Source organism: Cyanistes caeruleus, chromosome 13, assembly GCF_971803275.1.
Source record: "Cyanistes caeruleus chromosome 13, bCyaCae1.hap1.1, whole genome shotgun sequence".
NCBI lineage: Eukaryota > Metazoa > Chordata > Aves > Passeriformes > Paridae > Cyanistes > Cyanistes caeruleus.
The window spans coordinates 13,522,932-13,539,607 of NC_141713.1; the positions used below are offsets into that span (position 1 = coordinate 13,522,932).

The following is a 16,676-nucleotide window of genomic DNA, read 5'->3' on the forward strand; positions in this document are numbered from 1 at the left end:
CTTTAGAAAAAGCAAAGAATTACTTAAAATCAGGAGGAACAGAGTGAGTATAAAGTCTATACTTTGACCTCTCTTTTTCTGGTTCAATTAGTCATCTCTTCACCTAAGTTTTCAAGGTAAGTTCTTCAATTAACGTGTTGATACATCATGCTTTAAATTGTAACAAGCACTTGTTTAGTAGTGAAGCTTTAGCAACAATAAGAGATTGTTTTAGGATGAACTCCACCTAATTGAAATATTAAAATACAGTGAATTTATGTGTGTTGTCTTAAGTTCTTGCATTAAGCATGTACTGGGGAGGGAGGAAGCTTCTACTCTAATTGAATCAGAACTGGGTTTGCATGAATCTTCTTTCTCTGATTCCTTTAAATTTTAATAGGCCAGCTGGTAGGTGCAGAAGGAAAACTGCTTTGTGCCATTCATTCTCATAAGGAGAGACAGTTCTAGGAACCATGTTTGGTTCTTCAATTGTTCTTGTGAGTTGGTGAAGCCACAGTTGACTTTAATCTCTCTGCTTTTGCCAAAGACATGTTGAAGTTCTGGGGCACGTTGCTCTAACTTCTGGTCAGCCCTGAGTCAGACTGGGTGGTGGCTGGGAGTCCCTTCCAACAGAAATGGTCTCGTTCTGTGGAGGTGGCACTTCCCAAATGAGTGTCCTCGTGTTTTGCTGTTTGAGACTCATTAGCAGCCATCTTTAGTGTCTCACTGGTGGAAGTGCTGTGGATAGGTCAGTGGTTGTATTTGCTCAATGCACAATATCTTGGAATCATTGATGTCACTGAATGATAACAATGTTTTATTTTTGCGTACCTCATTTGGTGCTTGCATTTTGCAAAGAAGATCCAAGCAACAGTTAGAAGTTTAATGCAAGTGACTAAATATCTAAGTTAACACGAACTTATGTATTTCATTCGATAAGGATGAGATGCTGTGTTTCAGGCACTTTTATTGATCCAATTGTCAGTAAAGAAACACTCTGTCTCCAACCAGAGCTCTTCCAAGCCACAGAGCAACTGTTCTGCAGATGAGACGGCAGCTTGAGCCATTGTAAAACCCAGTTTAGTATCTTGGAAACTAAGGCCTCAGGCACTGTTTTGGTCTGAAAATAAGGTCTAGAAGATAAGGCTGAGTATTATGAAGTCAGAGGGACATTAATCAAGCATGGATTTTGGTCTTTAAAAAGCATCAAGTCCATCTCCCTGCTCTCACAGATTCTGTAATTCATAAGAAGCTCCATGTTAATAAAATCACTCTGCCTCTGTCAGAGGACTTCCAACCCTGGTGTCTGTGGTAGAAATGTTTTTTTTCAGTGTGCTAACAGGTAAACTGGTCCCATTGCACAGGCAGTGTAAATGGAGAATTCCCTTCCTATGCTCCCTGTGTCCGGGGCCGGTGCTGGGAAGCGCACGAGGCCTCCTGGAGAGAGGCCCTGGCTCCCGTTTGTCTTGCCCGTCCCCCTTTGCAGCTGTTCCTGTGAGTGAGTGACCGGAGCTTTGTGTGACACCCACAGGAGCTTGCACAGTGCTTTATGTAATTGCATAAACAATTTCCTCTCTCTGCTGGTAATGAAGCTTCTCATTTTGTGATTGGTGCTATTCAAAATGAACCATTTAAGATTTAAGCTCTCAGTGTAGGCCAGAGGTTTTATCTCCATTTCCTAAAGCACTGTAAATTAACTTCCTTTCAAAGTTTCCACGTAATTAAATCTTTAAAACTTCAAGGCAAGGCACAGTTAGACAAAGAAAACTGTGATTAAGGAAAGTTAGCAGTTATGGGTTTGTTTTTTTTTTTCCAGTAGACTCTTTAGGAGTGCTCAATCTTAAGGAAATGCAGTAGGAGGCTGTTGATAATGACTTTGGTGACAGCAGAACTATCAAGTCCATCCAAAATAGTCTCTGTCAGATGAGCTAAAATGCACAGGGGTCAGTAAACTGCAGTTACTAGAGGGGTGCCTGTGCAGTGCAAGAGAAGGGCTTGTGCTGTCTGTTCAGTTTTGGCAGGCTTCTTGCAGTTATAATTGTATCTGCCATCTCCAACTGCAAAACAGAATGCACTGACAGCTAGAAAATACCTTAAAATGTTGATTAAATTCCACAGTGGAATATATTACATGTTCTTTGTGTGTATTTTGGACCACTGTGATTTACATCTTCTGTATTTGATTCATGAAAAGCCATTTTGAAGAACAGAAACAGTTGACTTTTAGAAACTGTCATTATTTGGAAATGAGATCCAAATCTGCATCTATTGAAGCTAAGTGGGCGAGTGGAAACACACTGATGAAAATACCTTGATAGCTGATCTACAGCTGGTTATTATAAAGTATTGACTTCACTGTGAGAGGAAATAGGGTCTGGAAAAAAAATATAATGCTCCTGCTGTATGTGACTGTCATCACAATCTTTTGATTGAACCAAGATGGGCACAAGATGATTTCACAGACTGAGGCTGATGAGAACTATCCATTCAGGGTGTGCTGCCTCCCCTGCCCCAACAGCTGGCTAATACTGGCAAGAAAGAAGCAGCGACATTGCTAAAATTAATGTGATGTCAGCAAGGCTGGTAAGACTTCAGCCTACCAACAAAATGGATAAATTCCATTTTATTATATTGTAAATTACAGAAAGTTCTCATTTAGCACTTCAGTGTCTTGTGCTGATAAAGGAGGTGCTTTTTTAAAGTTTCTGAAGGTGTATGGGTTGTAAAGTTGCTGAAAGGGTTTGGCTTTGGCTTTTTATCTCTAGTTTTTTTAAATGCCAGTTTAGGAGCTGTCTGGCAGGACTTTCAGTAGTGATTGTCTGCAGCTTTGGACACCTGTGGGTGAACAGGGGGTGTCAGCAGCTGAAGAGGGAAGCTGCAGGGCTATTTTTACTCCAGGGTTCATGTATCGATATTGCCCATGGTGGTAGTGTATGGGATATGAAGAACTCTGATTTTTCTGTTACAGAACGAAACCTAAACCCTAAAGCAGCCTGCCTTAAGAGAAGGGAAGAAGAAAAAGTTTCTGCCGTATCGGCAGAGCCACCAACACCACACCCAGGAAGCCACCCTGGCCTGAGTGAAACTACCAACCCTATGGGTCATATGTGAACACCAGCCAGGTACGTCAGGGGATGGCTCTTGCTGCTTTGTGTTGGCTGAAGTGGAGGAGACACCTGGATATGGTGGGTTTAGTGCCTGAGCTGCCAGCAGCACCAAACTTTGTTCCTTTACATCTCTCAGCAGAAGCAGAAGGCTGCAGATTTGTTTGGGTTTATAATAAAACCCCAAGAAATTGTCGTCAGTCTCTTTATTTTCATGCCTTGTTGCCAATGGCTACGTCTCTTGGCTCAGGTGGCTTTCTTGGCATGGCATCAGAGGAACAGTGAACAGCTTGCTAGATAAGCCAAGCTTAATAGAGATGAACCATACATCTTTAAATAGTCTAAATATCACATTAATTCATTTAAAAATGTACGTATTGTTTCCCAGTGCTGATACAATTTCAGGGACTCCTCGTCCCAGAGAGATTTGCTCTCTGGCTCAAGGCCAATCACTCTAACTCTTCTCATTTGCCCAACAGAGACTGGGAACTGTCTCAAGTCACAATCTGTATTGGTGAAAATAGTTTAAATTTGAAAGTAATGATTGCAGCTTTGCAAGGTGGCCCAGTATGTAACATCTCATTTAAACACACCGATGGGGAGGCTCTACAGGAATATCAGTCTTTTGGGTTTATTCACGTTGTTGGTTGGTGTTCTAAATAGTTGGGAAACCTTGATTTTAAAAGAAAAAACCGGTGAGTATTCCAGTAGAGCTGCTGCCACTTTCAAAAAAAATAAAAAACTGGAGTCAGTGCCCTTGTTTTAATCAAGAACTTTACTATATTTTATGTTTTGGGAGGTTTCTTCTTCTTGTGTATGTTATAATTTTTAATGCTTTGAATTTCTCTAATTTGTTTTATTTCATACAAGAGCAATTTGCTACTTTGGAATTGTCAGATTATTTTTGATTTACAGCCAACTGAGTCTATTCTTGCCATACAAATATAAAGAACCACTTTCAAAAGTTTGGTGTCTTTGCTTTTTTAATAGCAGTAACTTTGTGGGTGACTGAAGTGTGACGTTGACAGAAAAGGCTGTACAGAAACTTGGCACTGTCTCCTGCTTGGTTTGGAAAGCAAAGTCAGACACAAATGGAAGGTCTTTCAAGATTATTCTTTCTCCCATACCCAGAGAGGCTCAACAGAAGGTTCTTTAGAGTAATCTCTTCAATATATCATGTTCAAGACAGGTATCTCTGGAACAGGGGATTTCAGGGTCTCTCAATGTGATTTTCTTCTGTACCTAAATGACTGAAAATGCCACCAAATACAGTTTAAATTAGATTGATACTAAGCTTTTTAATTATTCCTTTCCTAAAAATTTCTGCTTTCTTCTAAATTTCTTTCCAGAATTCCAGAATTATTGGTAGGATACACAGAAGGTGACCTTTCTTCACAAGGACACAGACAACTAACATTATATGAAGACACAAACCTGACAGGAGAAAACACTTGAAGCAAGAAACCCAAATGCAATCTTATGATCAAAGCTACTGGTCAACACCTGCATCAGGAGTGAAGATACAAGATCTTCAGACAGAATTTCAGCCCATGAGATACTCTGAACATATCATTCTGTTGCAAGCAGTGTGTCGCTTCTGCACAATCAGAGACTGTTGTGATCTCTCCACTCATTGTGGAAGTTGCCTTGTGCCTAAACTGAATTGACAAATGCATTGTAACTACAAATTTTATTTATTGTTATGGAACTGTTAAGGTCTACATATAAAGGGAAAAGTTAACATGTTAAAAGCTGATAAAATTTCAACTGAATGCCAGCATTTACTAAAGCTGTTCACATTCAGAGAACAAAGCAGTGACAACCGTCGACCCGTAGCATTCCCAGCATACCTATTAGTGTCTTAAAAAAGGAAGGGAAAAGTCTTTTGTTGTCCTTTCCTCTCCTTTTGCCATATGACTAGTGTTTTCCATGCAATAGGAAACTATTCCTTGGTATAGCTTTTTTTATGTTATTTTTGATCTCTGGTAATCTGAACAGTTATGGTCACAGTTCCCCTTCCACACTGAGCTCTGTGCCTCAGGCCACTCAGAGGCCTCATGAAGGCTGCAGGCTGGAGCAATACTGTGACCATAACATTTCTTGGATTTAAAAAGTGATTTTTATTTTCCCTCAGACTTTCCTCAAACTTTTTTTTTTTTTTTCTAATTATAAACAAAACCTTTTTAGGCTTCTAGGCTTCATAGTAAAGCTTGTAATGTGAAGTGTAAATTGGGTGGGGAGAATCTACTTTGTTAGAGTTGCTTTGTTTTCCGAGCAGTAAGTACTACATATAGTACATGTAAAGTGTTAGCTGTATGTAAGCACAAAATGCATTAAAATACAGAGAAGATTTTTTTCAGGCTGTAACTTTGGTGAATAGTAAAATCCTAAATTCACCGTGGCAGGTAGTGTGATGATATAACCACCAGCAAGGTGGGCTTATTACGTAATGGAATCTTAAAGAGCAATGGTCACCAGTTTTTCCTTCCTGTACACGTAAACTATCATGTCATGTTGTATGGCTTGTCAGTGGAGAAAAAATAGTGTGAATCAAATGCAAATACCCCCGTCCCAAGCCATATTAGCATTAAACCTTTAAATGTTTCTCCACCAGAATAGTGTCCATAAGTATTCCTTTGTCACAGATGTGTTGAAATGGTTAAAATCCCTTTGAACTTCCATGGAAACTGTCTTCCACTGCAATGACCATGGGAGGAAATTTCCTAAGCCAAGGTTGTCTGAGCTATTGTTTATATAGTGCATCTTTCATCACTGGCAATTGGTTCACACACGAAACAGGAACAAAACTATAATTTCTATGAAGTCATTTAATTTGAAAGAACAAATGATGGATTGATAAAATAAACTAATGAATTTAAGCTCATGTTTTGGATGGTTCCTAACAAAACAGTTTGTGGAATTAGTGGACTCATTTCTATTACTTTAATTTGCATATATCATCAAATAACACCTGATTATATCTGTGGCCTTGTTCTTCATTTCAATGTTTATCAGCTAAACGGAATTTGTTGCTTATGACGTGTGAAAGTGATCACGTGCCACTGCCTGGCCTTTTTCCTTCTAAGCTTGTTGTCTTTTTGGCTATATTAGACTTTGCAGTATGCCCAGAAGCTTTCCTTCATAAAATAGAAAGAAAAAAACATTTGGCTTATTTTTCACTGTAGCTAGTCTTTTATACAATAATCTTGTAAGAAAATTTCTTGAATTCTAAATATTACTCTTTCTAGATTTTTGAAATCAAAAGAAGTTTTCAGTAAAAAGTTTCTTACTTTATTTTACTATATTAGGTAGTAAAAATGTAGGGTTATTTACCATAACCTGTTCATTAATATCAGAAATTTACAATAGCATTGTAAGACCATAGTAGGGTTCTAGCATACCGTGTAGTACCTATGGAGTATTGTAAGAGCTAATTGTCCGAGATGAATTGCTTCTCATCTTGTTCTCCAGTTTCCATTGTTGGTTTATTGCAGATTTGTACCCTGTGTCAAATTTCAAGGTATTGCTGATAAACCTTTCCAACCAGCAGCAAGAAGTTCAAAAAATTTCTGTCAATGTAACAGAAAACACTATGTATATAATAACATTTATGTAGCAATAAATGTGCCATCTTTTTTTAACATGGTAAATAAGTGAGTTTTTTAAATTTTTCTCTCCTCATAGGCAATGTGTTACTTGAAAAACAGTGACAAAACTCTCTTGTGCCTTTATCAGAACAAAGCCTGACACATTCTCAAGGAGCAATGCACGTTGCAGGTACAGGCAGTGTTGCTGCTCCTGTGAAGCCAGGCCAGAAATGCCCAGTGCCTGAGGAGCAGCAGTGCCTGAGTTGCGTTTGCTGCTGCAGAGCAGAAAGGGGATTGCACAGGCAGACAGCAAACCAGGAGCAGGTGATCCCACAGGCACAGCTTCTTGTACAGCTCCCTGTCCTTTGCCTGTCCTAAAGACGGGTTAGATCAGGGGCTTAGATCTGAGCCCCTTTGTGCAGGCAAGTTCAGTGCCAAGTCACTTCTGAACTGATAGATGCATCTGTAGACTTTGTGGAAATACTGGTGGAAATAGGGGCTGTAGTTCAAGCACATCAAGGATAAAGCAGATCCAGCTCCTCTGTCTGTGTGCAGTGCTGATGGCTGAGTGTGGGGTGTCAGTACAGCTGCTGTGCTCAGCACCACTCCCGAGCCTGTTCCTGGGAACCTCAGAGCTGCCCCGATGGCTCTGAGCTCCAGTGCCCAGCGTGCAGATCCAGGCACGTGTTTGTGAGAGACAGAGCTCTGCCACGGTCTGGCCAAACCAGGGAGGTCAGACCCAGCCATGTCAGGCTGCCTTTTAGAATGGCTTTGGCAGCAGCAGTGGGAGAGATGCCCAGTGCCTTCCCCAGCACATATTCCCAATTTGAACTTTACTCCAGTAATAGTTCTCAATCCAGCCTTTGAACATCCATCAATATTCCTCTTCCCCTTTCTGAATCAGACTCACAAGTTTGTCCATCTTTATCTTCCTTGTACCATACTTCTGCTGTCCTGTTTGCATATACATTCTGATCACTAGTCCTTCACCTTTTTATTATGTTTCCTTCTTTTTTTTCCATTTGATCTTTGTGTATGTGTGTTTATGTGTGTGTATAAGAGATGCATGTTGGGATACCTTTGTTAAATATAGTTCTTCTAGAATTAATATTTGGAATATTGTAGAAAAGGTCTCTTATAAATCTAAAGCATTGGGAAAGTCTTAAAATTGACTATATTTTTTTCCCCTCCAGCTAGTGAGTAGTTGCTGCTAAAAAGATTTTGGATTCCTCATTAATTAACATTTCCCCAATAATTAAACATTTTCCCCCAGCATCTAGAAATAAATGGCAGACCAAAAGTAAAATGGAACCATCTGTCAAACCAAGGCTTGTCTTACAACTGGGTGGTAAACTTTGCTGTTTGTGACACCAATACCTTCTGTATCCCAATACCCCTCACCTGTGGACACTAAAATGTCCTTTACAAGGAACAAACTTTAAAGCACTTTAAAGCCAGGCAGCGTATCAAGAGTGGGGCTCCAGCAGGGATGAAGGAGCAGGCTGGCACCTTCCTGCCTCTGCACACGGGCTGTGGCTCCCTGCTCCCTGTGCCCTGCTCCCTGTGCCCTGCTCCCCGTGCCCTGCTCCCTGTGCCCTGCCCCCTGGGCTTCACCGACCCTGGACTGCAGGGAAAGGAGTCCCTGGGGCAAGGTGGGCCCACCTCCTGCCTTCCTGCTGCTCACCTGCCCAGTGCGAGGATGTGAAAGTCTCCCAGGCTGGAGGACAATGGTGCTAAGAGGAGATTGCTACAATCATTTCTGCTCTTCCCCTGAGGTCTGTGCTGCCACGGAGCAGATAGGTCAGGTGCCATTTGGGAGTTGTTTTGTGCTGCTTAACCTTCATTTGTTTTACTTAAGTAAATCCCTCTGTCAACCTGGATGCCTTGGCAAAACAGGGAGAGTTTATTTCCTGGTTAAGATACAAATACACTGCTCAACTCCTACCACAAGCACTGTGTGTGTGTGCTCAGTACTTCAGCTGCTCACTGCAGTCACCTCAGGTTGTTTGTATCAGTCAGAAAATGTCCAGACCAGGCTCTGAAACTGCAAATTATCTGGGCTGTAAACAGAATCCCTTTCAATTCTCTCCTAATCCCGACTTTTAAAATGGTTTGATGCAATTAGGAACATCTGTTAAATAGAATCTGATTTAATTTTTTTTTTTTTTTTTACATCTTATATAAAATTATACCAGCTGAGATAAAAATCTTTCCCAAAATACTGACCATAACTGATCCTGGATGGCAGATCTGTTAGAAAGTCAGTGGCTGAGCTAAATACTTGGAATTCTGGTTATTTCAGGCGAACTAGAGAAACAGGAATACCAAGGCTGTTTCATTTTCAGGAAAGACCCACTGTAGTTTTTAATGGTGTCACCTAAACATACAGAGACAAAAGGAGTTAAATGTAAACTATCAGCCAGAGCAGTAACTGCTGATTGAACAGATGAGAAAATAACTTACAGTATAACTCAAAGTTCAGAGTGTGTCAGATGTAGAGCCCTGCTAGTCCTGGATTTCAGAAAAGCACATGAAATGCAGATCCTATAGCTGGAGCAATTTCTTTCCATCAAAGCTCTGAATACCATACCAGATTTTATTTGTTTTGGAAAATTCCACATTTTAGCTCTTAAGAAAAAATCCAGGAGGAAATTATTCAAAGTAAATGGAATCAAACTCTTGTACAAAATGGACACAGCAGTGTCTTGATAACTTAGTAAGGTGGATTTTTGGCTCTACTTAATTTTTGTGCTGATGCTCTTTCACTGTATCTTGATGTCAAAGGAAGACTTGGAAATACCAGTACAGGCTGATTTACCAGTTTGCTGGATTACTTCTCTATATACAAGTATATAAGTTAAGTGGTTCCTTACGCTTAAGGAAGTTCTGACACGCAACGTTGCATTAAATCTCTCTATCCATGACAGAGAAAGGAAAAAGAATTACTTGTGATGGTCCAATACCAAATTTCAAGAACTTGAATGAATGTGTATCAATTATAAAAATAAATTCTCCAAACTTGAAATTATAAACTCATCTGCAGAATGAAATATCTGAGGAGTTACAGCTCTGCATTTTACTTCCCAGCACCAATAAATGAGCAGAGATGATCAGAAGCATTAGTTTATTGCAGAAGCAGAATTAATCACCAGCCCTAGTTGTGTGTTTGCTGGGAAGACAGCATACAGCCAATTGTTTGCTGCACAACCAGATCAGGTGTTCCATACTGCTCCCAAATGACTTTCTCTGACTGCTGAAATAACTCCTTTCACAATCACATGAGTTCTTTTAGGATGTCTGTGGGCTTAATATCGCCTCATGAGCTTTATTTGCTCAGACTAGAACCTGGATGTGCCAGAATGAGAATCCACTTCTCAAGATACTAAATAGCCACTCTGTGGAAGGGAAATCTCCTGAGTGTAAATATGAAATGATAATGTAGGGGAAAGTTTTGGATGATGTTTTGAATGTTCAGTTCACACCTGCAAAAGCTAAAGAGTACCAATATTTCCTTTTCAAGGCAACAAAGAAAAGTCTTGCAGAGGCACCTCCTGTTCTGTTTGTACAATACATAGCAGGAGAGAGCTCCCATCTGAACTCATCTTCTGTGTGCCACAAAGACACAAATGCTAATGCATCTGATTATGAATATAACAGTTAAAGTTCATTAATCCCTAACACTACCTGACTAATTAAGATAAATGCACACAATATTGGTTTTAAAGTTGATGGACTCCGCTTCCAGTTTACACATTTGAATGGGTAACATTTAATTAAATGTACCTTTAATTTGTTTATGTGTCTAATTAATAGCTTAAAGTGTAATTAAACATAAAGCTCTTAAAATGCTTATTTCTTTCCTTGAACGCAAGAATAGTAAATGTGAGCATCAGAAAATGCAAGTACAACAGAGGGCAAGAATGCTAAAAATTAAAAGAAAAAAAGGTAACAGCCTACAGAATCTGAAGGTAATAACCCAATATAAATTAGTGCCTGTCATTATCTGTAGCCAGCTGTTCGTCATTATCTGTTATATAGCAGTAGAACAAATGTGTCAATAAAGTGCTCATTAAAAAGTGTTTTGGATATAAATGCAGATTCTGCATTTACAGGAGTATCAGGGAAAAGAGTGTGAATGACACCAAAATTGACACGTCAGGCTTTGCCGTCTGTTTTTCTGGTGTGGCTGTTTTCCCTGTCTGGGATAACTGATGGAAAATAACCGCACGCAGGTTCATCCCCATGTTTCTGTGCCCCTCGACTTCTCAGCTGGAAGGCTCTGCAAACTGAGCTAGCTGTGCCTGCTTCCACAGGCCTTCCTGAATTCCTTCCCTGCCGCACCCCACCCCTGCTTTCTGATGCATGAGATGTGCTCTCCAAACGACGGGTTGTAAGCAAGTTCAAAGCTTCTGTTCCTTCCAGGTCCAGTGCTGAGGCTGCCTGGATCAGGTAAAGCAGCAGCCACCTCTTCCACGAAGAGCAAGGGCTGGAGCAGCTCTCCAGGGCAGGCAGGCTGAGGGAGCTGGCCTTGTTCAGCCTGGAGAAGAGAAGGCTCTGGGGAGACCTTACAGCACCTTCCAGTGCCTCTCCAGGGGCTCCAGGAGAGCTGCAGAGGGACTTTTTCAAGGACATGGAGTGATGAGACAAAGGGTTTAAACTGACAAATGGGTTTAAGCTGACAGAGAGCAGGTTTAGATTAGATGTAAGGAAGAAATTATTCCCTGTAAGGGTGGTGAGACACTGGCACAGGTTGCCTAGAGAAATTGTGAATGCACCATCCCTGGAAGTGTTCAAGGCCAGGCTGGATGGGCCTCTGAGCCACCTGGTCTAGTGGAAGGTGTCCTTGTCCATAGTAGGGGGTTGGAAGTCAGTCCCTTCCAACCAAAACCATTCTATGATTGACAATAATCTGTTCACTGGGGATAAAAACATGATTTACCCCACATTTGTTTTTAATTTATTTCATATTATTTAATAATATTTTAAGCTCCATATGGAGTAAGGAGGAAATCTGAAGGAATTTTCATCTTAGATCTCAGCTGCTACATTATAACAATACAATTCTTCTCTTCTGTACTTTTGCTAATTTCTTCCTCCCTAAGCTATTAAAATTCCCTCTGCCCAAGGGTCCTTGATCTCACCAATACACATGCACAGTTTATGCATACGATAACCTTTCTCATTTCAGTGGGCACACTTCTTTACTTCATACTGGGTTTGTATTATTTCTTCACAGGTCACGAGTCTGATGCTTGTAGATCTTTCTGGGTTTTCTACAGCACCCAAGGTAGGAATCTGTGCAGCAGAAGTTTGACTGCATCTTTTCTGTTAGAGGCCTGAAGAGAAAAACACCAATGTAGCTCCTTTCTCTACCTCCCTGCAAGTGAAGCAAACCCAGTATGTAAGAGTAGGAGGCTGGATGTGGAATATAAGTATATTGTATCTGTGCCTTTATAGAGAGATCTGGAGACATCCATTTTGCAGCAATTGAGAAGAAACTGGGTGGGTGGTGTAGAAGAGGGGAACTGTGAAGACCAAATGTTTAGCTGTATTCAACTGTAAACAGAGTGATAGTCAGTAAACAGTTCCTCTGAAGAGAGTAATTAATAGGCACATGTGAAGAGATGGAAAAGAAGATGTATCCTTCTTCAGAAGACATCAAAGGGCAGGCTGGACAGTGAGGAATTGCGCATACGCCAAGGAGGCCACAGCTGTATGTACATTCAGCTAGGAAATGTAATGCAGTGTAATGAGCTAGGGAAAAGAGGAGCAAGGGGTAAGACAGGCAGTGAAAAAGGATCCCTGCAGTAACAAAGGAAGGAGCAACACGCTCTGGGGATGGAAACAGGAGGGGAAAAGCACGGAGGTCCAAGCAGGTCAGCTCTTTCTGCAGAGGGGTCAAGTTGCAGAGAAGTTTTGCAGGATTAGAAAGAGTGATAAGACAGCACAGTAGGTAACCTCAAAATAAGATAAGGAAACAGAGGAGGAGCCACTGAAATGAATGATTTTTCATTGTGATTCTCCTGCCTCTTGCTACATCTGAAAGCAGAACCCTGTGGCAGTTGGCCAGTTTGACAGGGAAGGCGATAAAAATAAATTACATCCTCTGTTTCCAATACAGACTGAGATGTTTCCAAAAGAATGGAGGAAAGGAACTTATTTGCAGGGAGAAAAGGTACGCAGAAGATCCAAAACTCATTGTTTGTTCTCTATAAAGTGGTGTCATGACTGACTCCATAACGTATGTACTTGGCTCCAAAATGGGATTTTGGAACATTCTACCTCCGGGACCAGCTGCTTTCATGAATGTTTCATTGGAAGACAAATACTAGTTCAAAATGAAGGAAATGCTCTTTTCTGTCTCAAAGAGCACACATGAAGCTGGGAAGAACAAATCAGAGAAACTGAGGCCAAGAAGTTTGAAATTCCCAGTGTCCTGGGTGGTCTTTGTTGTGTAATTCTGTTTGTGTCATCAGTGGAGAATGTTTCCCTTCAAAACCTGACTAACACTTGGACCAGATAGATTTTCCCGATGAATTTGATTTACAGTTGAGCAGAATACATGCATGTCAGCAGTGTGGTTTTGGCCTATTCTTTCAAATCAGGTTTTGTGCCACAGAGTCTAAAGAAACAGGTTGTCTTCAAATGTCCTGGCCCAAGTGGACAGGCATTTTTGCTGTAAAAGTGGCTTTAGCAAGCACAAATAATATCTCTTAGACACAGCGCTACAGGAGTGTTTTTGCACAACACAAAACCAAAAAACAGTGAAAAGGCAGGACCCAGTAGTATCTAAGCTGAAATGTTTGTAGGACATGTTGTGATAGGACAAGAGGAATGGTTTTAAACTAAAAGAGGGTAGATTAGATATAAGCAAGATTTTTTTACAATGAGGGTGGTGAAACACTGGAACAGGTTGCCCAGAGAGATATAGATGCCCCATCCCTGGAAATCTTCAAGGTCAGGTTGGATGGGTCACTGAGCAACCTTATCTAGATGAAGATGATGCTGCTCACAGCCAGGAGGGTTAGACTAGATGGTCTTTAAAGGTCCTGTCCAATTTAAACTATTCCTAGATCCTAAGAAACACTCCCTGTTCTCTTGCATGTACTTTCTTCTTGGGTTGTGCTCTGTGCACAGTGAGGACTGCCCTGCCTTTGCTGACACTTCTGGCTGATGTGTCAGGTGACACACAGAGGGGAAATGTGTCTTGCAGGGACAACTGTGGGTCACACAAGGCAGGGAATTCTTTGCACTCCATCCTGTGCTTAGGCCCAGGCAATTGTCCTGTTAGTAATCTACTATCACTCTCCCATTAAAAAAGCAGTCCAAGTTCTTTGTTTAACCAATTCTTGTGGAATAAGACATGCACTGGAAATGAAAAGTAGATCTCTCCTTACACATCCAGAACAAATATATTATTTATCTTACCTGGAGATTTGTCCCATACCACTAGTGATTTTCCCAGAGAAAGATGCTGCATATGGCTAATGGCATTTTTTGAGAGTTAGGCATTCCAAAGATGTCTACTCAAGGGAAGAAATTTCATGTTCCAGCAACTTAGAAACATTGGCTGTAGTTACTGCTAAGAATGGAATTGCAATTAGTCTTCTACAATCTTTATAGGCATGCCTGAAAAACAGAGATGTCGATATTGCAAATCCGAGAGGTCAGTAAGGCAGTGTCCTTTGCTGATAGACAACAGACCACTCCTCAAAACTCCCACTTGCGGGGCTGGTGGAGATAACATTTAGTGTGAGACAGAGCAGCTTTAGTTTTAGGGCAGGGGTGCTGCCTCTGTGGTTCTTTGGAATCCTCTTTGCTGGAAAACAACGTTGTATTATCCTCCAGAGATCAGCCAGGGCTGGTCTCCCATCTGTTCATGGATCTGCACCTGTTTTTCATTTCACCAACAGTGGCCACATGGCCTAAGATTGTGGAGGAATACAGAGAAGAAAATGAATGTGTGGCTCAGGCACAGGGGTTGTATTCAGAAGTTCTGAGTTTAAATCCTTACTGTGTAGCATAACCTTGGAAAGTCTTTTCATTTTTGTCTGCCTTACCCTCATCTGTAATGGAGACAAAGGAGTGAGTATTACTCTGGAGCCTACTCCTTAAACAAGAAATCGAAGAAAACTTTTTTTCTTCTTTGCTCCTTTCTCACCCATTACAGAAGTGTTTACAGAAGTAGATCTCTACAAAACATGTCACTTATGATTAGGAACACTAAACATGTTTCCCATTCATTTCCTTTGCACTCTGAAAAACAGAAGGGAAGTTCCTTAAAGAAGCAGCTTAATTTCTGCCTGTGTGAATGACAATGCTGCTGGGAGATGACTCCAGTAGCAGAAAACTGATGTACAGGTATTTTGAGTGGTTTTTTACAACTGGTGCATGGGAATACAGAGTAGCCACTGTTTGTTAATCTGAGACTGAATCACATTCTAGCTGCAGCCATGTCAGAGACATACAGAAGCAGATGTGTATCAACTCCCTGCCTCTCTCATGTCTTGCACTGGCCGTGCCATAGATGTGCCATTGTACATTTTGCAGTCCTTACAACACTTGCTTAGAAAAAAGAGGCAAAGTTGTTTCCCCTGCTCTGCCCACTCATTTTATTTCTTGCTTCATCAGCCACACTCCGTGTGTTTATGCTCCAGTACAACAGTTTGGCCGCAGCTTCTGTTGACAGTTTGGGGATTGCTTGAGGCTAAAAAAGAGGGTAACTGCTGTCAGGTTCCATGTAAGTTCTCATTGGGCATGGCAATACCAGGCTAACTGGGGACATGCTGACCTCGCCAAGTCCTATCAGATTCTGCAAGGGCCCCTTAAAATGCTCAGTGTCACAGATCCTTGCAACTCACTGTGAATTCTCAACTTGGGCACTGCATGCAAGAAAAATATCCTCTCACATATTTTCTGTCCTGACTGGGAATTGAGTTGATTATAACTGTTCTCAGAGTTGTTTCTCACCTTGAGCCTCACTCAACGTCTATTGAAATCTGCTGGGGCTTGTCATTGACTTCAATAGAATTAGCTTAGGCCTTTATCAGAAAGTTTGCTGCTTGCTGAAAGTCTGATTTCCATGTGATACATCTGTAAGCTTTCAGTTATCATGCTGCCTTTAAAATGGAAAATTGACAAGCTGTTATCTCTGGGAGCTTGTTTGGTTTAGATTGGTTTCATCAGATCACACGTAAATTGGCACCAAGCAAGGGTGCTATTGAATTCTTTATGTTTGATCCTCAAATTAAAAGCTACCTGTCTTGTTGGTGTGCACTTGAGATTACTTGGCTTTGTCTGAATCTTGCAACAATGGAAAGGGCAGGTGTTTTGCATGACCTGTGGATCAGGAGTTTTGTGTCAGCTTCAGGAAACTGCTGGAAACCTGGGATACAATGTTATGCTGAACACGACAAATTTGCAGGTGCTGTGGCCAGAAGAGACAATTACGATAATTTATTTTGACTTTCTGAGAACTACAAAGTGCCTCCTGTAGTTTTTATAAAGGACCATACCTGTCAATTTAACCTGTCATTAGAATTTTAGATTGATTTAATTTCTTCCAATTGTGGAAAGTCATAGTCTAAGGTTTCTTTCCCTCAGTTTCTAGGACTTGTTCCTTATCTCTCATCTGAACCTGATGACTTTTATTTCATGTCTCTGGATGTTTCTCTGCTTTCACCTGTGCCTACTGTGGGACTCCGCCTCTGTACTATCCCATGTAGACCCTGATGCACTGCAGTTAATCAACATTTTCTTCTCACCCATCTTCAGAATCAGGTATATATTTCAGGACTCCATTCACTCCTAACTCCAGTATTTATATTTTCAGAATTTCACATGATATCAATTTCTTCAGCTTCTGGTGACCCAAATCACCATGCTATTTTAAAATATTTTCATTGAAACTCTTGTGGTTCACACTCTCTCAGCAGTTTTGTAAGGCCTACTTATAAAATCAGTTCTTTCTCACTCAGATGTGTAACTTATATTGGACTCAATGGAA

At 40.9% G+C, this 16,676-nt stretch overlaps 1 protein-coding gene and 1 long non-coding RNA gene across 34 annotated transcripts in view; one reads left to right on the top strand and one right to left on the bottom strand.

Moving 5' to 3' along the window:
- TCF12 (transcription factor 12) overlaps positions 1–6,733 on the top strand; it is a 194,452-nt gene extending 187,719 nt beyond the window's left edge. For all 31 annotated transcript variants that reach the window (XM_086848994.1, XM_086849006.1, XM_086848995.1 and 28 more), the window contains 2 exons: positions 2,948–3,101; positions 4,433–6,733. In XM_086848994.1, coding sequence (XP_086705120.1) covers positions 2,948–3,090 — 143 coding nt within the window. In that variant the 3' untranslated portion in view covers positions 3,091–3,101; positions 4,433–6,733. The remainder of the gene's footprint in view (positions 1–2,947; positions 3,102–4,432) is intronic.
- LOC111934162 (uncharacterized) overlaps positions 1–16,676 on the bottom strand; it is a 63,147-nt gene that overhangs the window by 21,058 nt on the left and 25,413 nt on the right. The window contains exon 4 of one of the 3 annotated variants that reach the window (XR_015275826.1): positions 9,004–15,377. The exons of the other annotated variants lie outside the window; for them this stretch is intronic. This is a non-coding gene — a long non-coding RNA (uncharacterized LOC111934162). Of the gene's footprint in view, positions 1–9,003; positions 15,378–16,676 lie in introns of those variants that run through there. 3 annotated transcript variants of the gene reach the window in all.